At 35.9% G+C, this 23,937-nt stretch overlaps 3 protein-coding genes across 3 annotated transcripts; 1 reads left to right on the forward strand and 2 right to left on the reverse strand.

Annotated features, from left to right (window-relative positions):
- Positions 1-8,729: 8,729 nt before the first annotated feature.
- On the reverse strand, positions 8,730-11,427 carry LOC137644395 (protein FAM200C-like). The gene is made up of 2 exons (XM_068377376.1): positions 10,675-11,427; positions 8,730-8,735 (listed from the first exon to the last, which is right to left on the reverse strand). The coding sequence occupies exons 1-2, from the start codon at positions 11,425-11,427 to the stop codon at positions 8,730-8,732; spliced, it is 759 nt and encodes a 252-aa protein (XP_068233477.1).
- Positions 11,428-12,608: 1,181 nt separating this feature from the next.
- LOC137644396 (uncharacterized) lies at positions 12,609-15,059 on the forward strand. The gene is made up of 5 exons (XM_068377377.1): positions 12,609-12,966; positions 13,165-13,341; positions 13,543-13,672; positions 13,771-13,980; positions 14,417-15,059. Exons 1-5 carry the CDS (start codon positions 12,609-12,611, stop codon positions 15,057-15,059), a joined length of 1,518 nt encoding a protein of 505 aa, XP_068233478.1.
- Positions 15,060-15,480: 421 nt separating this feature from the next.
- LOC137644397 (protein FAM200C-like) lies at positions 15,481-16,155 on the reverse strand. Its single transcript, XM_068377378.1, has one exon. It carries the CDS (start codon positions 16,153-16,155, stop codon positions 15,481-15,483), a length of 675 nt encoding a protein of 224 aa, XP_068233479.1.
- Between the last annotated feature and the right edge of the window lie 7,782 nt (positions 16,156-23,937).

Raw genomic sequence — 23,937 nt, forward strand, 5'->3', positions numbered from 1 at the left:
ATCGGCAACGGGATTCATTTTCCCAGGGACGTGTTGAAGGGTGCAATTGTATTCAGCCACAGCGGAGAGATGTCGGCGTTGACGGGCGGACCAGGCGTCAGACTGTCGAGTGAAGGCGTGCACCTGAGGCATATAGTCTGTGCAAATGAAGAAGGGCGTACCTTCTAAGAAATGGTGAAAGTAATGGACAGCCAAGTGCACGGCCAGCAATTTGCGATCAAAGGTAGAATAACCCGATTCTGCCTTGGACAATTTTCTGCTGAAGAAGGCCAATGGGCGGGGCAAGCCGTTGACCACCTGTTCGAGTACTGCACCAATAGCGACATCACTGGCATCGGTGGAGAGAAGTAGAGGGGCATGTGGGATAGGAAAAGTGAGAGCTGCACCGGTTGATAGGGCATTCTTTGTATTGCAGAAGGCCGCTTCTTGAAGGGGACCCCACTTCAGGTCTTTTGGCTTACCCTTGAGGGAGGCGTAGAGGGGAGCAAGAGTGGCGGCAATGGCAGGCAGAAAACGGTGATAATAGTTGATCATGCCCAAAAATTCTTGCAGATCTTTGACGCTCGAGGGCGTGGGGAAGTTGTGAATGGATGCTACCTTCTCAGGGAAGGGATTGACTCCTTTAGGAGTGATGCGGTGGCGCCAAAGGTACACTTGTCGTACCGAACTACAAGGCCGTTTTGTTGCAGGTGGTCGAGCACGGTGCGCAGGTGATAGAGGTGTTCCTCTTTTGAGGAAGAAAACAAAAGTATGTCGTCTACATAACATACACAGAAGGGGAGGTCCCCTAAGATGCCATCAATGAGACGTTGAAAAGTGGCCCCAGCATTACGAAGGCCAAAACAGGAGTAATTGAAGGTGTATGTACCAAACGGAGTGGTGATGGCGGTCTTGGGGATGTCTTCTGGGTTCATAGGCACCTGAAAATACCCCTTCAGGAGGTCGAGCGTGGAGAAAACCTTCACTTTGTGCAGGTAGGAGGTCACGTCGGCGATGTTTAGGAGTGGGTAGTGATCCGGTTCTGTTTGCTTGTTCAGGCACCTGCAATCCCCTCACGGACGGTGGGAGCCATCTTTCTTCAGAACGATGTGTAAGGATGACGACCCTGGGCTGGAGGCCTTTTGGCAAAGGCCCATTTCCTCCATTTTGGCGAACGTCTGTTTGGTGGCTGCCACTCGTTCCGGTGCCAGACGTCTGAATTTGCGAAGACTGGAGTCCCGTCGTCTTGATATGGTGATAAATACCGTGCTTGGCAGGAGGCGTGGGCATTTGGCGAAGTTCTGGACAGAAAACTTCCGGGTACGACGTGAGAATGTGGGCGTAGGCATCCGTGGGTGCGCTGATGTGGAGAGCGAGGTTGGAGGGGGCGGGTTGGAGAGGTGTCTACAAGTACGAGTCGACGTTGACCAACCGTCGGTGGGCGACATCGACCAGAAGGTGGAAATGAGAGAGGAAATCGGCGCCGAGGATTGGCAATGTGACGTCAGCAACGATAAACTTTCAATTAAATTTACCGTTTCTGTCCTACGGCATTCACGTCAGCTTCGGTTGACGTTGAATAGGCATCCTCTTTGTCAGGAGTGGAGGCGTTGATGGAGGTCTGTAAGGTCGTGAAGTGGCTGTCCATAAGGGCGTCGGCTTTGGTCATCAAGTCTTTTAACGGTAAACTATCGACATCGGGTATGGCAGCGCGTTCAGGTTCGGGTAAACAGCATATCCAAAGGGCACGAAGTAGGTTCACCTCAGAAGGAGAGCCGTCTGCGGCAGGTTGCAGGCTAGCGATACTGGTTATTTCCCTGAGGGCGAGTGAAGCCCTTTGGTCCCCCAATGGTTGTTGAGAGAGCTGAAAAAGCTTTGCTATACGGGCGGCTGGCAACGGCAAGTACTGCTGCAGAGGGTATGTTTTGAGGGCGTCATACAATATTGGAGTGTCTCCTTGTTCACAAAGCCAGTCGGATATTTCCAGGAAGATGTCCTCGGGTATCGCCGTGAGAACATAATCTGCTTTAGTGGTTGAACGAGTCACGCCCTTGATGCGGAACTGGACTTCTGTGCGCTGAAACCAAGCAAACGCCTTTCCGCTGGCGAACGACGAAAGTTTCATTGGGGTAGCGCCAACTTCTGTGGAGTCCGCCTTAGTACCAATGACGGAGGGGCCGGGGAGGGTGGAAGGCGGGATGAGCGCGTCGACTTCCGGGATCACCAATGTGACAAGCTGAGAGAAGGTTGTGACTCAAAGGCAGGATGAAAGCAACTGAGGAACTTTATTACAGAACATTCGTTTATATATACATAAACTCCAGGCAAAAATGGCATAAAAGGCATAACAGGCAATTTCATGTTCAACCAACACCGCACCGGTTAACAGTTAACGGTGAGAAAAACAGACATGTTATTTCAAGCCCCTATCAGCGCGAGGGGAGAGCGAAGATACAAGCATAATATATACACAAAATGAAATGTTACTATGTACGATCGTTACACGGTTGGCACAGGTACATGAGGACATATGGGAATGTGAAAAGTATGGGCCATGCTATTCAGTGTATGTGTAGGAAAAGAAAAAATAAACCGAAAACCAAGAGAGGGATCCAATAAAGTACTGTCTGACCAGTCAAAAGACCCAATAACCCTTGAGTGGTAGTATCTCAACAGGTGGCTGGTGTCCTGGCCAACTTACTACCTACAAGAACTCTGCAATTTCAGTGGCTTTTGCATACTATGTCTGGTCAAATGTAATTGGTGAAAAACCCAAATTGTACTTCTCAAAGGGAAACATGTCTTAATCGGCCATATTCGATTTTAGTAGCCAAAGGGTTTGAAGACCTATATTTCAATTTAGATAGATTTGTTTAGGGCAATATGTCCTTATATCTTAAGAATAAGGTCATAGGATTTCTCATCATCAAATTAGTATTACACAGGTTTGTGAGCTTAATTATTAAGAAAAGTTGTATTTGTCACCGCCATTTTTGTTTTTTGGCTCCCAAACATTAAGCTCACTTGATAATTTTTTAGACTTTATGGATTTTGAATCAGTAGGTCATAAAGTATCAACCCTGAGAAATTCAGCTTTCTATATTTTTTTCCAACTCCAACTCTAATGCCACTGGGCTAGTAGTGATCGGAATGATAGCAAACTTAGTAAGGGAGAAAACATAACCTGCAATTACAGGTAACCAATAACACTTAATGGTGGAGTCTTCAGTGTCTCCTTCGCATGATATTGTTCATTTCTCAGTTTTTGTCCTCACAACGTCATTGGGAATTTTTTTTTTTTTTTTTTTTTTTTTTTTTTTTTTTTTTTTTTTTTTTTTTTTTTTTTTTTATCCATTGGGAGCATGTCGAAAATATCACACTGCATGGATTGACATTTGATAGCTTGACATTTCCAGAACTTTTTATTGTTATTACTATTTATTTTTAATACTTCGTTTAGACTTATAATGACGTAATAGAGTTATTTTCTTGGTAAAACCTTTCTGTGAATAAGGTTGATTGTTGGACCAGCTGGAACTTCAAGTTTACTCGTCCTCTAATAAAATATCCTTTTATTTTAAAATCCGGAATATTTTATGAGAACCAAATCGAATATATATATATATATATATATATATATATATATATATATATATATATATATATATATATATATATATATATATAAATATATATATATATATATATATATATATATATATATATATATATATATATATATATATATATATTTATATATATATGTTTAGTCAGACACTTGCTCTTTATTACATAGACGAGATTATATGCCAGATATCAACTATGGGTTTATTATTATTATTATTATTATTATTATTATTATTATTATTATTGTTGTTGTTATTATTATTAATAGCTAGGCTACAACCCTATTTGGAAAAGCAGGATACTATAAGCGCAAGGGCTCCAACAGGGATAATGGGCAAAATCATATAATGCATTTATGATTGCATTAAAATGCCATAAAAATCTATTGCACGGCCAAATAATGTTTTTTTCATTTCAAAATACTTTAAATGACATAAACATATTTGAATCCGTATGTAAAACTGGATCACTTCAATTTGTTCAATGAAAGCATGGTTATGGATAAAAGCAATATCACCGTCCGGTGTTTCTGACATTCATGAGCGGCCCCTAAACATTGAGCTGTGAATCCTTCATTGTAATCATGTTTGTAGGTAGTAGGTTAAATAGGGTACCAACCACCCGTTGAGATACTACCGCTAGAGAGTTATGTTGGTCCTTTGACTGGCCAGACAATTTCACATTGGATACTTCTCTCTGGTTGCGGTTTATTTTCCCGTTGCCTACACATACACTGAATAGTCTGGCCTATTCTTTACATAATCTCCTCTGTCCTCATACATCTGACAACACTGAGAATACCAAACAATTCTTCTTCTCTCAAGAGGTTAACTTCTGCACTGTGGTTGTTCAGTGGCCACTTTCCTCTTGGTAATGGTAGAAGAGACTCTTTAGCTATGGTAAGCAGCTTTTCAAACCATTGTTCTCTAGTCTTGGGTAGTGCCATATCCTCTGTATCATGGTCTTCCACGGTCTTGGGTTAGAGTTCTCTAGCTTGAGGGTACACTCGAGCACACTATTCTATCTTATATCTCTTCCACTTCATTTGTTAAAGTTTTTATAGTTTATATAGGAAAAATTTATTTTAATATTGTTACTGTTCTTTAAATATTTTATTTTTCCTGTTTCCTTTCCTCACTGGGCTATTTTCCCTATTGGAGCCCCCGGTCTTATAGCATCCTGCTTTTCCATGAGAGCGAAATGGAGGAAGAATTTTCTGGCATTTCCGTACGAAACCAATTTCGTTTCTTGCCTGATGAAATGGAAGAATCAGAGGAAGAGGATGAAGAATCAGAAGTAGAGGAAGAGGAAGAAGAATCAGAGGAAGAGGAAGAATCAGAGGAAGAGTATGAATCAGAACAAATTACTGAAGATTCAGATGATGAGGAGGAATTGGTACAAAATAATGAAGATTCAGAAGAGGAGGAAAATTCAGATTCTTCTGAGAGCGAAATGGAGGAAGAATTTTCTGGCATTTCCGTACAAAACCGATTTCGTTTCTTGCCTGATGAAATGGAAGAATCAGAGGAAGAGGATGAAGAATCAGAACTAGAGGAAGAGGAAGAAGAATCAGAGGAAGAGGAAGAATCGGAGGAAGAGGAAGAATCAGAACAAATTACTGAAGATTCAGATGATGAGGAGGAATTGGTACAAAATAATGAAGATTCAGAAGACGAGGAAAATTCGGATTCTTCTGAGAGCGAAATGGAGGAAGAATTTTCTGGCATTTCCGTACAAAACCGATTTCGTTTCTTGCCTGATGAAATGGAAGAATCAGAGGAAGAGGAAGAATCGGAACAAAATACTAAAGATTCAATAAGTGAGGAGGAATCAGAGGAAGAATCAGAATCAGGGGAAGAATCAGAAGAAGAGGAAGAATCAGAGGAAGAAGAAGAATCAGAGGAAGAGGAAGAGTCAGAGGAAGAAGACTCAGACGAAGAAGAATCGGAGGATGAAGAAGAATCCGAGGAAGAGGATGAAGATTCAGACGATAAGGAAGAATCGGAACAAAATACTGATTCAGAAGTGGATGAAGATACAGAAAAAGAGGATGAGGAAACCAAAGGCGGATCCTGCAAAGGCAAAGGTCATCATCTGCCAAAACAAGAGTGTGCTAAAGGAATGCCTCGCAGAGGATTCCAGGGTCGTCAAAAGCCTAAAAGACAAAATCCAGGACCTAAGAAGACCGGCAAGAAGGACACAAAGGCCAAGAACCGAAAGAAGCAACATGTTGAAAAACAGCCCAAGATGCACATTCCCAGGAATCAGTTCCAGAGGAACAGAAGGAGGGTGTAAATCTGACGCGTCTTGCTTGGAGGATGCTTGGACCAGCTTACAAGGCTGGCTTTGCAGAAAGGAATAGCTGAGCTGCTTCTAGTATGCTGTGTTCCCTGGTGGGGTCGTACAGGGGCTTCGTCAGGTGAACAAAAGGTCGGATATCTAGGTCTATTCTTTCGGACACTAACCTTCGGGTGGTTCTGGGGGAATAACCTAGAAGACCGGCTATGCAGAGGGAACTAGCTCGGCTTTTTCTACTATGCAGTCAAGTCCTTATAGGATGGCCCAAGAGAGTTCCTCTACTGAGGGAAAAAAAAAAAAAAAAAAAACTTGTAAATCCAAAAAAATTGTAAAGGCTAAAAAATCTAAAAAATAAATGATAAAAAAATTATTAAAAATGGTATAAATATCCCAAAAAAAACTTTAAAAATTTAAAAAATCCAAAAAAATACAAAAAATTAAAAAAAAAATCCCCCCCAGATAAAAAAAAAACAGAAAAGCAGAAAAATATAAAAAGAAAGAAAGGAGGGGAAGAGGGTCGTGGGAACCAAACCTACAAAACTGAGATGGCCAAACCCACCTGATGTAGTAGTAACAACATTCCATCTGCGGTTGTTGCTTAGCAAGTAATAATAATAATAATAATAATAATAATAATAATAATAATAACAATACAAATAAGGATAATAAAAATAATAATAATAATAATAATAATAATAATAATAATAATAATAAAAATAATGATAATAATACAGATAATAATAATAATCATGATAATAATAATAATAATAATAATAATAATAATAATAATAATAATAATAATAATAATAATAATATGTTTATAATTAATTCAATTTTTTTTTTAACTTTTGTTTACACACAGTTTATGTCTCTTTTTTTTTTTTAAATTAAAGAACACTCATCTTTCATATTCCCCAATGAACAGTTGTTCAGCAACTTAAGCTTTAACATTTGAAATATACTTTTATGTATTTAGCCTTTTGCAGATGTCGATGTATTAGTAAAGTAAAGGGGCCATTACTACAAACTAAATATGAGAGTGCCTAAGGTAGTAGATTACAGAGACCTTAAAAATATACTGCTAAGATGTAGATAGAAAAGATATAGCTTTCTATGGGATAAGATCATAATAGCCATATTACAAATAAAAAAGACGAATATATATATATATATATATATATATATATATATATATATATATATATATATATATATATATATATATATATATATATATATATATATATGCTTATAATTCACTAAATAGCGCGTGACAATATATTCAGCCAAGGCCACAGGAAAAATAAAAGAAGGCGTACCGAGCGCTTTCGTGTTATTTCAACACATTTTCGAAAATGTGTTGAAATAACACGAAAGCGCTCGGTACGCCTTCTTTTATTTTTCCTGTGGCCTTGGCTGAATATATATATATATATATATATATATATATATATATATATATATATATATATATATATATATATATATATATATGCAATTCAACAAATGGTTCGGTAATGCCAAACAGTAATCGTGAATTCGATTTAGCAAATTGAACAACACAGATAAATAGTTAGTAGTTGGTCTCGGATATGAGTTTATAAAGGGTTTCCATTTAGATATGCTCTAAAAGGTCAGGGTTATCTGTAGATAAAATTAGTAGAGACGATAATCGTCAGCTTTAAGTTTTTTGCGCGATTGAAGTCTGTATATTATATCTGCAAAATTTTCATCATGTGGCAAAGAACTCTTTTACTTATAACGTGCCAGTATATAGCGTGACCTTCGTGAAAATACGTGCAGAAGAATTTGTTTATTGAAAATTTTTAATATAATTCATGTAACATTATATGGGGGGATTGAACACTTGTGGGAAGATACGATCAACTGTGGTATCAATGTACACCTAAAAATTTCCAATCAGGGCTTGACTAAAATATTTTCTAATTCTAAGAAATCTTGTATTTTTCATCAAAAGTAAAATGTTAATAAAAGGAATATGCATAGTTATCCATCTTAAGCCTGGAGAAAGTCATTGGAAAGGTCCCTTTCCCTTGATACCTAAAACCATATATATATATATATATATATATATATATATATATATATATATATATATATATATATATATATATATATATATATATATATATAAATATATATATATATATATATATATATATATATATATATATATATATATATACATATATATATAAATATATATATATATATATATATACCCACACACACACACACACACATATATATATATATATATATATATATATATATATATATATATATATATATATATATATATATATATCAATGTCCTTATCGTCTGAATGACTAATTCCTTTTTGAAGCTGCAATACCATCCTTATTTCATTGTCTACTCGCTGCATGACATTAACTTCAAATCTATTTGTCTATTTCAGCAAGACTCATTTAGCTAAACGACTGTTTTCTCTTTACTTTGATTACTTTAGGTTCGGCCATTACATGTGCTGCTCAGTGCAACTCCATCGATGACTGTGAGGGATTCACTTGGGATACCAACAATGCCACAGCAAATGTGTGCAATATCCTCAACTTCCAAATTGCCCCAATCTCAGGAACAGCGGCTGCTCCAGGAATCAGTCTCTATATGATAGAAGGAAGTATGAAAATAATGCAATCCTGAAGTTTATCTGTGGTTTGGGGAACAACTGTAGCACTCTCGCACTTGTTGTATGTTAAAACTGTACGATTTGGATTTCTAGATATCAACAGGTTTTCTCAGTAATGAAAGTATGTAAGACCAAAACAATGAAAGCTTCATTTTACACCTTTAAAAAAGAGAAAATATCATTAATTAATCTTTAAACACACGGAAACAAACTATTATTACTTATTTTAGCTTTATGTTGATAGAGGTACCCTTTTGATAACAGTTGCGTCTACGATGATATCCGTAAGCGGTCTCCTAATATTTGAAAATAAATTTAATACATGTTTGTTGCCCCACAATTTGATAACATTAACAGTAAGGATTTGGGATGAACTAATTTGTTATATTTTTTAATTAAGATACTGGATACTATACTAAAACACATTTATTTTCTATTCAATTTACATCTAAAAAGAAGGCGGAAAAACATTTATGATACAAATAAGCTATGAAACTTTATATTCTTTTCTTAAAAGACAGAAAAAAAGAAACTTCTTTATAAATTTCGAGGATTTGGATGATATTAATGTCTTTCAGTTTTTTGTAGCACTGAAATAAATTATTGTTTCAAAATGGCCATTTAGATATGCACTGCGTTTATTTTGAATCACAATCAGTGTGTTGTAATTCTCATTTATTTCTCAACTGCATAATTCCTCATTATTGGAATTATGAAATATATTATCAACAGCGAGGTGTAATAATACAAGCATAAATCACACTGTGTGTTTTGTGAGTAGGCTACTATTAATGATATGATCTCTATAACCATTTAAAATTGGAGTTTATATCCTTTTCAGAGGGTTGACTCAAGACATGAATAGAAATAGGTAGGAAGTCCATTACACGTACTTTTCACTCTCCGTTGCTATTACTCTCCCTTACAATGACTTTCTGATGCAATGGACTCGATACATTTTCAATTTTACCTCATTTTCTGAAGGGTCCAGTAAGCCACATCAGCCTGGTAATCGATGAGATGATCTCCTGTGCACTAACCAACAGAACCGTATGAAGCAAGAGTAATCGTATGTGTAGATATGTTTAGTGAGTTGACGTTGAGTCACTGAAGTTATGTTAAATCCATTATATGTACCTATATGAATAACGCCGTAATTTAATTTCAGGAAAATTGCAATAACGATCAATACACAGTTCAATATAGGCGTATAACTAAAGCAAAATATCAACAGAATTGCAGAACAAACGTAACACGAGGATAAAGCTTTTCAGTGAGCCTAAAAATCATGACACCCCATGCAGGTAGCGATTGAGGCCTCGAATTTTAAAGCAAACAATTAATATATTTATCTAATCAATTGATGGGAAGGAATATCACCCTAAGTCAGTGGTTCTTAACCTTTTTCATCCCATGACCCCCCGAGACTAATCAGAGTATTATTATGACCCCCTATAATAGATTTGGAAATAATGAACCTTGTCAAAGGGTCAAGTAAAAAAAATTACAGGAAGACCATGGTTTACTCCTATACAATTTTATTGGAAACACCACAGAACAAAAACCTTGAAAAATTCCACTTTCCTAGCCTCTACAAATGCCATAAAATTATAAATTCCAAAGAACTATTCAACATCATACAAAATGGTTTACTCCTATACAATTTTATTGGAAACACCACAGAACAAACACCTTGAGAAATTCCACTTACATAGCCTCTACAAATGCCATAAAATTATCAATTCCAAAGAACTATTCAACACCATACAAAACCTAGCACCTACTTCTCATTCACTCAGTGTGATGGTTGAAATTGTTTTGCAGCCATATGTCTATCAAAGCGAGGACCAGTGTTCGATAGGCAACACCTCATGTCAGCATCGATGACAAGCCTATTGCGTGCCTTAGTTTTCAGTGCAACCATTGCTGAGAATCCAACCTCGCACCGGTAGGTTGACGGGGACTGAATCAACATGGTTAATGCACGCATCAAGAGAATAGGACAGTAGTCCTTCACTTTTGCCCAAAATGTTGGGAGCTCTTGTTTGGCAAAATCGACTTTAAGCTGAGAATCCTCACGAATTTGATAAAATTCTACCTTAGCAGCAACATCAGTATCACTGATGGCACTATCCTTTACTGAAAAGGGTCTATAGATCCACGCATCAGTACAGCGGTCGTTTAGTCCTGGAAAGTAACTTTCGATGGCATCATTTACTGCCAAAAGATGAGTGGAGATCTCCTCACGGAAACTACATTCAGCATCTGGCATGGAACCCAGGAGAGTCATCATCTCCGTGAAGAAAGTGATGTCACCGTCTTGAACTCTTTTCTGGTAAAGTTGAATCTTAGACTTGAATGCTGCCACTTTGTCCCGAGCTGTGTGCATCATTGTAACGTTTCCTTGGATTGAAGTATTCAGAGAATTTACTTCCGAGAAGAAATCTGCCAAGTAGGCAACCTTTGTTACAAAACAATCATCCTGCATCTTTTCAAGAAGAAGATTCTCCTTTGCCGTATGACCACGTTCCAACAGCATTGTTATTTCTTCTCGAAGTTGTAGCACGCGATTTAAAACTTTGCCGCGTGAGAGCCAACGTACCTCTGTATGAAATAGTAGAACAGAAAATTCTGCACCCATTTCTTCACATAGCAATTTAAAAATCCTTGAAGCTGTTGCACTTCCTCGTATATGGTTCACAATCTTTACAACGTCAGTAAGCACTTCTTGATGTCCAGGTGGGAGAGTCTTCATTGCCAAAGCATACCGATGAAGCATACAGTGAGTGAAAGAGACATGTGGAGCGGCATTCTTCACGAAGGCTTTGAAGCCCGATTTACAGCCGGCCATAGAAGGAGCTCCATCTGTACACACTCCAACAAGTGCGTCCCAGAGACGTAACAATAGGGTGGCAGAGGTGGCAAACTGCCACGGGCCCAGGGCCTATAATGATTAAAGGGGCCCATGGCCGTAAAAAGAAGAAGAAAAAAAAATATGCTACTGCTTACTGTTATATTTTAGTGATTTAGAAAAAAAATATTTCAAATTCCTCAATATAATACTGGTAAATGATTATTAACAGAAACTGAGAGGACATTACATATTTTAATATATATGATGGCCTTTATGGGTTATGGGTTAGGAGGTCATAGGGAGTATTACTGTTCGTACACTATAGGTCCTTATGAGATCTTGGCTTCAACGTGTTATGTTCCTGTTTAAGTCCTGGCCTCCGTGTACACCAGTTACCAGAGCTTGTCAGTTGTCACTGCCTGTGACCGCCAATGTCTTTTGATCATTTAAAGGAAAAAGTGAGAGATGTTTTTCGCGTTTCGTGATTGTTTTACATTGTATTCTTTTATAAGAGGACTACAACTGATAGTTATCTTACACCTTATGAAAGATTATGTTGATTACGAATTGTGAACTTAATTTTAATATTTGACTCACAATACAAATAATGTAAGAGAAAAAACAATGCATTGAAGAAAGATGTAATTAATATCTTCACAATGATATCAATCGAAATTTTTTTATAGCGCCTCAGTGGCGTGGTCGATATGGTGTTTGCGTCCCACCTCGGTGGTCGCAGATTCGATTCTCGGCCATTCCATTGAGGAGTAAAAGATGTGTATTTCTGGTGATAGAAGTTCATTCTTGACGTGGTTCGGAAGTCATGTAAAGCCGTTGGTCCTGTTGCTGAATAACCACTGGTTCCATGCAACGTAAAAACACCATACAAACAAAAAACAATATAATTTTTGTATATCAGATGATAACAGAATATAATTTTCTCAATTAATAATAGTTTTTATTTACAGTGAATCGGATATATCATGCCTCCAAAAAAACATCTTAGTGGCAGTGAAAAGCGGAAAAAGAAAAAAGAAAATGAAATTAAGGCATCAAAGCTTCCAAAAATTAGTTGTTTCTTTTCCCCAACAGTAGAAGTGATTAACGAAAATGCAAAGGACAATGACAGTTGTGAAGCTATTGGAGAAAATACTAATAGTAGTGTCACTAGTGTGGAAATGCCTACTACTGGTACTAGTTTAGTTGAAACAAACACAGCAACTGATACAGGTGAAAAGAAATTAGACGAAGTTGGCAAGCCTGATTCTGACCCAGTTTCCGACACTATATTAGACAATACCTGTGAAGATGAGTGTAAACCTAGTACCTCAAAAGACAATGCGCCTGAGCTATCATATGACACAATAACATCGTTGTGGCCTACAGACCGAGGACATTTTATGGAGCAAAACTTGAAGGACCAAACAAAACGATTTATCATTACAAATGGACATAGCAAGACTAATGGCCCTTTCAAAAAGGATGCAGAAGGTCGCTCTTTCTCTGAAAAATATTATCATGCAGTGTCCAAAACAGGTGTGAAAATTGAGAGGTCGTGGTTATGCTATTCAGTTGTTCTTGATAAGGCTTATTGTGAGACATGTTGGTTGTCTGTTAATCGAGGAGCGAGTAGATTTCAAGATACATGGATTGATGGCTATTGTGACTGGAAACACATAGGTGAGGGTATGAAGAGGCACGAATAATCCCAAATTCACTATAATTTATGCCTAGTGTATGAAAAATGGCACTTGCATGGAACTTTGAGTGAAGCACTTGAAGGTAATCTTCAAGAGGAGAAAAAATACTGGCGTCAGGTTTTGGACAGATTATTAAATGTAACTCTTACATTAGCGATGTGCAATTTGCCATTTCGTGGACACAAAGAAGGAACACAAGCAGAAGATGAAGGTGATTAGGATGAGGATGAAAAGAAACGTGGAAATTTCATTTGCATCACTGAGTTGCTTTCTAAATATGATCCAGTTCTTTCAGAATTAATCAGTAAACCTAAAGGTAAAACAAAGTATATGAGCCCAATGATACAAAATGAACTCATTCAGCTGCTTTCAAAGAAAACTGAAAAATAATTTACTTATGCCATTAAAGCAGGTCCACTTTATAGCATAATGTTAGATACAACAAAGGATATTTCCAAAATTGATCAGATGTGTGAAATATACCGTTACTGTAGCATAGAATATGATGATAATGGAAATTCAAAAGCCCTACAAATTAATGAGTCTTTTTTAGGGTTTCATAAGGTAAAGGGCCAAATGGAGCTGCACTATCAGAACAAATTTTGCAAATAATTAAACAAAGAGGACTTTCTATTTCAAGGTGTCGTGGCCAAGGATATGATGGAGCTAGTAACATGAAGGGGATATACAAAGGTGTGCAGAAAAAAATAATTGATGTTGAACCCAGTGTAGTTTATGTTCATTGTAATGCTCATAATTTAAATTTGGTGATTAAGGATGCTGTCAAGGATGTGACAGAAATGGCGCAGTTTTATGATATTGTTCAAAGAGTCTGTGTTTTTTGGATTGAGTATCAAGAGATGGGACATATTATCTAGCTTAATTTCTGAATCAGGCACTCACAAAGGGGTAACTATTAAAAAGTTAAACCCAACTAGATGGGCTGAACGTTATGATGCGGTATTTGCTCTCAAAGTTCGATTCTGTGATGTGCAGAAAGCTCTAGCACAAATAATATTATGCAGCTCTAAGGCAGACGAACGCAATGAAGCCACTGCACCAAAGAAATGTCTTGAAAATTTAAATTTTGTATTACTTTTGACATTTCAGTCCAAAATATTACAGTCAATAGATTTAGTATAAAAAATGTTGCAATCAAAAGCAGTTGATATTGCTAAGGCAGCAGACCTCTTAAAGGTTTGCATGGATGAGATGTGCAGATTAAGAAATCAGTTTGAGGATGTAAAGAAAGAAGCAACAGATATAGCCCAGAAGTGGTCAATCAGACCAGAATTTGAGAAAAAGAGACTTCGTACCGAAAAAAGACATTTTGGCGAGCTTTGTGAAGACCAAAGATTAGAAGATCCAGAGAGTTTGTGTAGAGTAACTATTTACTATCGTACTCTAGACATAATCACAACTCAGTTGAACTTCCGTTTTACTGGCTTGCATGAAGTTGTCTCATCATTCTCAGTGTTGGAACCAATCTCATTGCAAAATTTATATGACTCAGAGCTGTACGAAAAAGCATCTAGTTTTGTGAAAATATACCACAACGATGTGTCAGAAACATTCACACAGGAAATTCTCAACATGAGATTTGCTCTGAAGGGAGAAATAAGCAAAGTTTCTAGTATTAAGGACCTTGCTAATATGTTGATCATAGAAAATCATTCTATTTCAGCCAGTTTCCCTGAGGTTTGCACTGCAATGCTATTGTTTTTAACTATTCCAGTCACAACTGCAAGTGCAGAGCGTTCATTCTCCAAGCTAAAGCTAGTTAAAAGCTATTTGCGAAGTACAATGGCACAAAAAAGATTAGAAGGACTAGCTCTTCTATCAATTGAACAAGGAACTGCGCATAAATTGAACTTAAGTAAAGTTATTGACAGATATGCAGAGATGAAAGCATGGAAGAAAGAATTCTAGAAGGTATAAGGTATATTTGTTTATTTAATGATGGTATAAATGTTTTGGACCAAGTTGTGTTTATTTTCATTTTATAGGTATCGTAATTATGTAATAATGTAACGGCCGCATAGGCCTACATAAGGGTATTCATCTGATTCATTATTGAGAATATATAATTTACATGTTTTTTCTAAGCTATGTATGTATTAATTAGTAATTATATTTCAATGCTTGCATATTATATTTCAATTTCTAATGCCTACCGGTTCTACGATACATCAAATCAATCTCTCTACGCTCTCTCCCATAATAAATAAATATAATATATATATATATATATATATATATATATATATATATATATATATATATATATATATATATATTGAGGTAATGGGGGCCCACTGTAAGAAAATGCCACGGGCCCATTCTCACCTAGTTACGCCCCTGGTGCGTCCCAACCTAGTTCGTGCTTAAGGAGAAAGGCTTCAAGGATTTTGAAAATATCTTTTCCACGATTGGTTGTGGCCAGTGGTTCAGAGAACAGGTACTCCTCTTTCATAACTTCCACGTCAAGGTAACGAACATAAACAATAAGTTGGGAACATGAAGCAACATCCGTTGACTCGTCCAGTTGCAATGAATAGACTGGGCTACTCCTCACAGCAGCCACTACTTGCAGCATAATATCGTCACCCATGTCCGAGATCTGACTCCTGACTGTATCATTCGAAAGGGAAATAGCCCTCATCTTCTTTGCCTGCTGTTCTCCAAGAATTACCTTCGTTGCTTCCAGAATGCAAGGCTTAATCAAGTCTTCGCCAATATTATGAGGTTTCTTGGTCTTAGCAATTTTTAGAGCAATTCTGTATGAAACCTCTAACGCTGCTTTATTCTGACAAGCAAAGTGACCAGTGGAATCGATGCGACTGGCCTTCAGGGCAGCTTCTTTTTGCTTGAAATAGTCCATGTTTTTGTCCCCCAAATGGCTGTGACAGGACTCAAAATGGATCTTCAGCTTGCTTGGCTTCATACTTTCGTGACTCAAAACTTTGCTGCAGATGACACATTGCGGCTTAACCACTGAGTTCTGAATAATGCTTGTGAAACCCATCTTGAGAAAGATATCACGTTATTCACGTCACGTATCACGTGACTTGGAGGAGTATCCGATTGAGCTATAATGGGAATATAATGCTATTTCGGTAACACTGGCTATGGTTAATGTGCAGCAGACCACCCAACTTGTGACCAGTGTTGTACTCATCAAACTGGTAAAAGCCCTACTGGCTATTTCAAATACGTGTATAATGTATATGAAAAATAAATAATTCTCCAGAACCCTTTGTGACCCCTTAAGAAATCCCAAACGACCCCCCCCCCGCCCCCGGGGGTCACGACCCCCAGGTTAAGAACCACTGCCCTAAGTACTTCGACAAGCAGGTGTATACTGAACCTCTGCTAATCTGCAACATCTAAGGGTGACAATCATGAATATTTCATTTTCTCAATTAGGAATTTCAGAGTACCAGTCTTTTATATCTTTACGTCTGATGCTGAAGGAAATAATAATAGTACAATATAGTGACCAAATCTTTAGTCATTCTCTTCAAAAGGAGACTAATTAACAAAAACATGAAAAATAAAATTATAACAAAAAACAACATAAAGACAGTGTATATAACAACAATAACATATCCTGTAACAAAGATAATAATGAAGTAATACTTTCATGATAATTGAAAACAAAGCAACGTTTTGGAATGAGTAGACTAAGAAAGTTTAAAGTTCTCTAGATTAACTTCCCGGAGACAGATTAATTGGAATAATCAATGTTCAAACAGAGAAAGAAAATGGAACAGTATATATATATATATATATATATATATATATATATATATATATATATATATATATATATATATATATAGATATATATATATATATATATACATATATATATATATATGTATATATATATACATATATATACACACAGACACACATATATATGTGTATATATATATATATATATGTGTGTGTGTGTGTGTGAGTGTATATATATATATATATATATATATATATATATATATATATATATATATATATATATTTATATATATATGTATATATATTTATATATATATATATATATATATATATATATATATATATATATATATGACATTGACATCTCTAATGTAGATCAGTATTTATTCTAATACTGTGGTTTAAACCATCCCAGACATCATGTCGAATTTATAAGATTATCTTTATCGTTTTTTACAAAGAAAATGTTGAAGAAAAATTTGCTTTCTTCATTTCAAAATTATCAGATATGATAACATTTTGATATTTCATGCTAAAGACTTAACCATACTTAATTACAAATAGAAATTCTCACACTTTCAAATAAAGTAGTTGTTAGTTGATATAAGTTTTCGTCAAAAGCATTACATTGTATCGTATCAAAGGTATATAAAAGTATCCAGAATAACAATTATTGGTGTATATCCCTTCTAACAGTAGCCTAATAATGCTTGTACTGAATGTTTACTGGAAATCATATTTGATTTGATTAACATGAAACCTTACAAAAAATTTCTGTTTAGGAGTTTTGATTGTTTTCAGAGACTCCTTTGACCTTGGGACTGAATTATAAACATTGGAGAACCCAATATAGAACTCATTTCTAATTCAAAAGTAACTCATTATACTGTTAATCTAAACCTTTAATATCTGCATGTTTTACAGGACACTATTCATTTGTTACCAATGTACATTTCAGTGTCAAGTCTAATTTATTTTCGTAGATAAAATCCTACCAAGTCATCCGACATGAATCGTATTTTAGAAAGAGATGTTTGAAGCCACAGCCTAATTCTATCTTATATATATAATTAAGGAAGTTGAAGTATGTCAAAGAAATTTAAAGCAAAACTTAGCTAAATATAGCAGGATTGTAGAAAGAGGAAGGTAAACCGTCTTTACTGAAGGTCCTCCCACTCATTAATATTGTAGTATGACATACATTATATACCCTATGAGTCCAGACACAGATGTTCGTATTATTAGTAATAGAAAACCGCCATGGAAATAAAAACGGTAGAAATGAAAACTCTAGAAGAGGGAAGGGAGGGAGGCGCTCATCAAACTCCAAAGGTAGTATATAAAATTCATATATTGTTTCACAAGCTCAACCCCCTGTCATATTTACTCGGGAGGGCCTCATCGCAAACTAGTCCCCTGTTATAACCTCGCCTTGTGATTAGCCGCAGCCACCTTGCATTATGAGGGGCTACCACTTCTACAATGCTGATTCATATAAAAACAACTAATAATCATGATTAAAATGCCTTTTAAAGAGTCCGTGAAAAAACAATGCTGTTGAGAAAATGGAAATTGTGGAACCGAACGGGCTACCACTTCTCAGTGCAGATTCATATAAAAATAGCTAATAATTATGAATAAAAGGCCTTTGAAAAGAGTTAGTGAAAAAAAAAAACAATGCTGTTGAGAAAAGGGAAACTGTAGAACTGAACGAGCTACCACTTCTCACTGTTGATTCATGTAAAAATAGCTAATAATTATGAATAAAAGGTCTTTAAAAGAGTCAGTAAAAAAACAATGCTGTAGAGATGGGGGAAAATGTAGATTCAGTGTAAAAAAAAAAAACAATGCTGTTGAGAAGAGGGAAAGTGTAGAACAGACGGGCTACCATTTCTCATTGCTGATTCATATAAAAAAGTGATAGTTGTGAATAAAAGGCCTTTAAAAAGAGTCAGTGAAAAAAAGAATACTGTTGAGAAGAGGGAAAATGTAGAACTGAACTGGCTGCTACTTCTCACTCCTGATTCATATAGAAATAACTAAGAATTATGAAGAAAAGGCCTTTAAAGGAGTCATTGGAAAAACAATGCTGTTGAAAAGAGGAAAACGTAGAACTTAATGGGCTACCACTTCTCACAGTTGATTCATATAACAATAACATAATTATGAAGAAAAGGCATTTAAAAGAGTCAGTGAAAAAACTAAGCTGTTGAGAAGAAGGAAATGTAGAACTGCCCAGCATAATCTAATTGTTTTAATGTAAACATACAGGAGCTTGAGCTTGCCTAACACTATCTTGCCAAAGTCCTTCAAATGTTCTTTTCTGCTATTTCTTACTTCTCTCGGAAATAACATATCTTATTGCTGCACTGCTCTAGCAACATTACATGGATGTGCTCTGCACACCATCCAGGTGGGTTGATATTAAAGTATTATAATTAGCTATAATTAATTGATGCTAGAGTCTTGTATGATATGCTTTATTATTATTATTATTATTATTACGTTTACATGAATCAGCTGTGAGAAGTTAGTAGTCATTTACAATGGCTACCCTCACAAGGCGGGAATACGAGAGGAGACTAATCTACAAAGAGGCCCTTCCATTTAGCTGCGACTGGGTCCGGCCCAAAATCTTTAATATGCTCTGACCACAAGTAATGTAATTGACCGCCACTCAAATGGTCTCTGCTCTGACGTGGCTCTCTTTGCTCACAAATAAACATTATCCTGTCGCTCCTCTCTTCTGGCCAGTGGTACAGTACATGGATGTGCTGAACTAACCAGCCTCGTGGGTCACTATCTAATTCCAAGATATCATAATCACCTATATTCCGATTTATTATCATAATTGTAATGTTTACATAAATCAGTTGTGAGGGGGTGGCAGCCAATCTTAGTACTTGTGGGCAGAGCATGATTAAAATTTTGGGCTGGACTCAGTTGCTTCCCTTCCCCATTTTCTCTCTCTCTCTCTCTCTCTCTCTCTCTCTCTCTCTCTCTCTCTCTCTCTCTCTCTCTCTCTCTCTCTCTCTCTCTCTCTCTTCTTTTCGATAAGTCATGTATCTACATAAAGTGCAATAACAGAATAGGTATCAATGAGCTTATATAGTGTGTAATACAGCTCCATGGCATAATTCCTGTTCTCTTTCACTTGAAGTATGCATGAAGTTTTACACACTCTCTGTAAAAATTATTGTTACCCAGGAGTTTCTATTGTTTCATATTGCCTCAAAAGTTCCGGTTCACGTGTATCTGCTAAGTCATGTTAAATAAATGTAACATAAAGCAAGAGTTCTAACCGTAACTTCCTAAAACCACGATCAATCCCATAATAAATCCACAATGATTGAAATATTACACTACTCCCCTTTCATTATCTTATTTGTGTGCGTCTGTGTCATTTTGTTTCTATATGCTTGATTACTTGAAACAAACACTAATATATGTTTAAGGGTTGAGAAGTTACTCAATCTGTCAATTCTCAGTTATTTTGATAATTCAGTTTGCATCATTCATCGTACATATATTCAATCTAATCATAACATGTATAGTGTTGACTGATACTCATGCCTCAGAGTCCAAGAGCTAGAACTATACGTTACATTTCATAATGCACTAAATCATTGATTGCAGTGAAATTTATTGAAATTGAAGGAAATATGAAATAAGAAATTATTGTAATATAAAGTTATGTACAGGTAAATGTTGTTGTTTGCTTAAGATAAAATAAGCGTTATGTGAATCAGGGTCTTACGCTTTCAGCAGACCATAAGTAAAGAACTTTCAATGTAAATCAAGAAAATAAAATTTCGTCATGAACAAGGTAAAAATGGGAACAAAAACACATGCTCAAGACAACTTTTATTCACTTTCATCAGCATCCAGGTGTAACTCATTTATATCCTTGTCATAGTTATCTAAGTTTATAATGATAGGTCCTACAGGTGCCTGACTGTTTTGACGATCAATGCCAATCCTAAAAACCTAGAGATCGTTTCACTACAGACCCCTCAAACACTGAGTGACCAAAAACTTGGCTTCTTCCAGTCTTGCATGGATATTTGTCCAGGTGAATCGATGTAAGGATCAACAGATATGATGTTCCACTCACACCCATTCCTGTTCAATGGCGTTGAGCTCTGGGTGGGCAGGTGGACCACCTCTTAGCCACACTCACGGACAATGTTGTCCACAGTGTACTGTAGTTTTGGCCAGTTTTGATGGTATCTGGACAGAAACTCTGTTGTGTGGTAACGTCTGGGACAGGAATTCAAGCCAAGTAATAAAGTGTGCTTTCCTGGTTTCCATAATAGGACATTGACACTCTTCTAACAGCTAGCTGTGATAAGGTGTGTTGTCAAGTACCAACACCGATGGTTCGAGCATTAATAGTAGAAGCCAGCGTATGAACATCTCACCTGCCATTTCTCATTGGTAAGCGCCAATGGTACTTCAGGGTAACAGAGGAAAGTGCCTTTAATAAATACATTTGTTGTACCAGCTGCAACTACCATCAGGCGATCTCCTTCACCAGGTGGCACCTGTCGGCTATGCTTGACATTGGTAGCGGGCTGAGTAGTGTCCACCCACTTCCCATCTGTGGCTCATTCTTGTGGAAAACCACACCTCATCTATATGTATTATCAGCCTCCCTTTTCTCAGTGGCTCTTCTTAGCCTGGAGAGCGTCAGTCAGACTGCAAAACACGTTATGGGTTATTTTTTCAAGGTACATTTTTTCCCTAGAAGTTTTGTGTCTGAATCCCTTATATTGTATAAAGCACAACACCAATATCTCAGTTGTTTCAAGGATAATGGTGACTGCCTTTAAATCTTAAATCACAATTCTGATAATAATAACTTTCTTTGCAGCAAACTTGTGAACAAATTGGTGAATGACACTGTAATGGAGTAATACCTGTTGTGTATATATATATATATATATATATATATATATATATATATATATATATATATATATATATATATATATATATAGTAGGCTAGTATTGTTTCTCAACAATAGAATTGTAACTAAAATAAATTCATATATATATATATATATATATATATATATATATATATATATACAGTATATATATATATATATATATATATATATATATATATATATATATATATATATATATATATATATATATATATATACATTACTAAGAAGTTTTTTAGTTACAATTCCTTTGTAGAGAAACAATACTAGCCTGCTATCTATGCTCAGGGGGATTTTGTGTTGGGTGGAGAGTTCCATCCTGGCGGGCAATACGGGTATTGCTGAGCTGTTGTATGTTGCAATGAGAGAACACGAATGAAGATAACCAGCTGCACGTGTTTCACTAATGGCAAACTATATATTCCTACCTTATAACCTTATCCTACTTCTAACTAACATTATCATTACTTACCCATTGCCATATCTTGTTAGTCATTACTAGGGTGTTTCTGTAAGATACAGGTAAACTGTGAGATATTGTTCTAAGTATTTATTTTGTGTGAACCATGTGCCGGTTCTTAAGCTGTTAGCCTGAGTAATGTATTATGCTAGAGAGTACTAAATATCCAATGATCGGTTATTGATACAGTTATTAGCAGCAGTCTATTTACCTAAAATATCTGGCTAAAATATCTAGCTTCTGGGACTCTTGGGTAACACGATCCGTCACACACTGGAGGCTATTCGTGGCAAAGAAGACTGGGTCTCCATTGGTCGCCCAACACCTACGTATCTCCTGCAAAATGGTCTGCCTACAGTGCGCCTCTCAAGAGTAGAGCGCCCTGTTTCACATGTATATCTTTTTAGGGGGGGTAACCATGTACCGCACGTGTTTCATACACGCTCGTTCGCCAACGTTATTGCTTTTTTTTATTTTCTTTTATTTGTCGCTCTCCCCCAGACTGATAACAGAAACCTGTTTAAACTTGTAGGCTAGTGGCCATATGATGTTTTGGGTAGTGTATCCCTACCCATGGTAGACCAAGTCAAAACCTATTTTTTCTTAAAGAAGGATGGTTGGGCTATTGGAAAATTATGGCTGTTAGTCTGAGATCGTTGCACAACATATCGAAAACCACGTTTCCACATGTAGGCTACAGTGCACTCAGTCTTCAAAAATGGATTTCTTTGCCACAGATTCCGGTACATATTACCTCATACATATGTTGATACTGGTGCTAAATACACAAATGTGGTACCCAAATGTGCAAAATGATAATCTACATATATTTAAAAACCATTTATGATGTAAGAAAGGATTTTGTGTAACCTACAGGTAAAAGAAGAAAAAATGTGCAATAAATCAGGTTCGCATTTACCGATTATTATAGACTGAACAATTAATTTCTTCAGAGGTAATCGAGTCCTATTACTCCATATTCCGTAAAAATAATCCTCATTATTTATAAAAGTAAATAAGTTGATAATTTTATCAAAACGATATGCCATCCCCAATAAGTAACCGACATTGCTATACTTATAATGCAAGCCTGTGTATTGACCAAATAAGGATGATTTCAATTCCAATTGAAGATCAGTTCTTATGTTGATTGCCTATTTCTACAAATAATGATGTTTACTTCATCATTAGATATTTCCTTCTAGATTCTTCTATTGTTAATTATCTCAGTTTAGATGCTTGTATCACTAATTATTTCATTTTAGATGCATGTATCATTAATTACTTCATTTGAAATGTTTGTATCATTAATTATTTTAATTTCAGATGCTTTTAACATTGATTATTTCACTGTAGATGCTTGTATCACTAATCATTTCAATTCAGATGATTGTATCCTTAATTATTTCATTTTAGACGCTCATATTATTAATTATTTCTTTTTAGACGCATTTAAACCAATTACTCAATTTCAGATGCTCTTATCATAAATCATTTAATTTTAGATGCATGTATCATAAATTATTTCATTTTAGATGCTTGTATGCTTAATTATTTTATTTTAGATGCTTTTATCACTAATTATTTCATTTTAGAAGCTTGTAACATTAATCATTTGATTTTAGATACTTGTATCATTAATTATTTCATTTTA

This window comes from Palaemon carinicauda, chromosome 7, assembly GCF_036898095.1.
Source record: "Palaemon carinicauda isolate YSFRI2023 chromosome 7, ASM3689809v2, whole genome shotgun sequence".
NCBI classification, from domain to species: domain Eukaryota; kingdom Metazoa; phylum Arthropoda; class Malacostraca; order Decapoda; family Palaemonidae; genus Palaemon; species Palaemon carinicauda.

What these genes read in the sequence shown, in the direction of transcription:
- LOC137644395 (XM_068377376.1), bottom strand. Translation starts at nt 11,427, where the DNA reads ATGGCCGGCTGTAAATCGGGCTTCAAAGCCTTCGTGAAGAATGCCGCT.
- LOC137644396 (XM_068377377.1), top strand. Translation starts at nt 12,609, where the DNA reads ATGCCTACTACTGGTACTAGTTTAGTTGAAACAAACACAGCAACTGAT. An exon ending in TCATGCAGTGTCCAAAACAG is followed by an intron (nt 12,967 to 13,164) that starts GTGTGAAAATTG and finishes ATTTATGCCTAG; the next exon opens with TGTATGAAAAATGGCACTTG. An exon ending in AAAGCCCTACAAATTAATGA is followed by an intron (nt 13,673 to 13,770) that starts GTCTTTTTTAGG and finishes TTCTATTTCAAG; the next exon opens with GTGTCGTGGCCAAGGATATG.
- LOC137644397 (XM_068377378.1), bottom strand. Translation starts at nt 16,155, where the DNA reads ATGGGTTTCACAAGCATTATTCAGAACTCAGTGGTTAAGCCGCAATGT.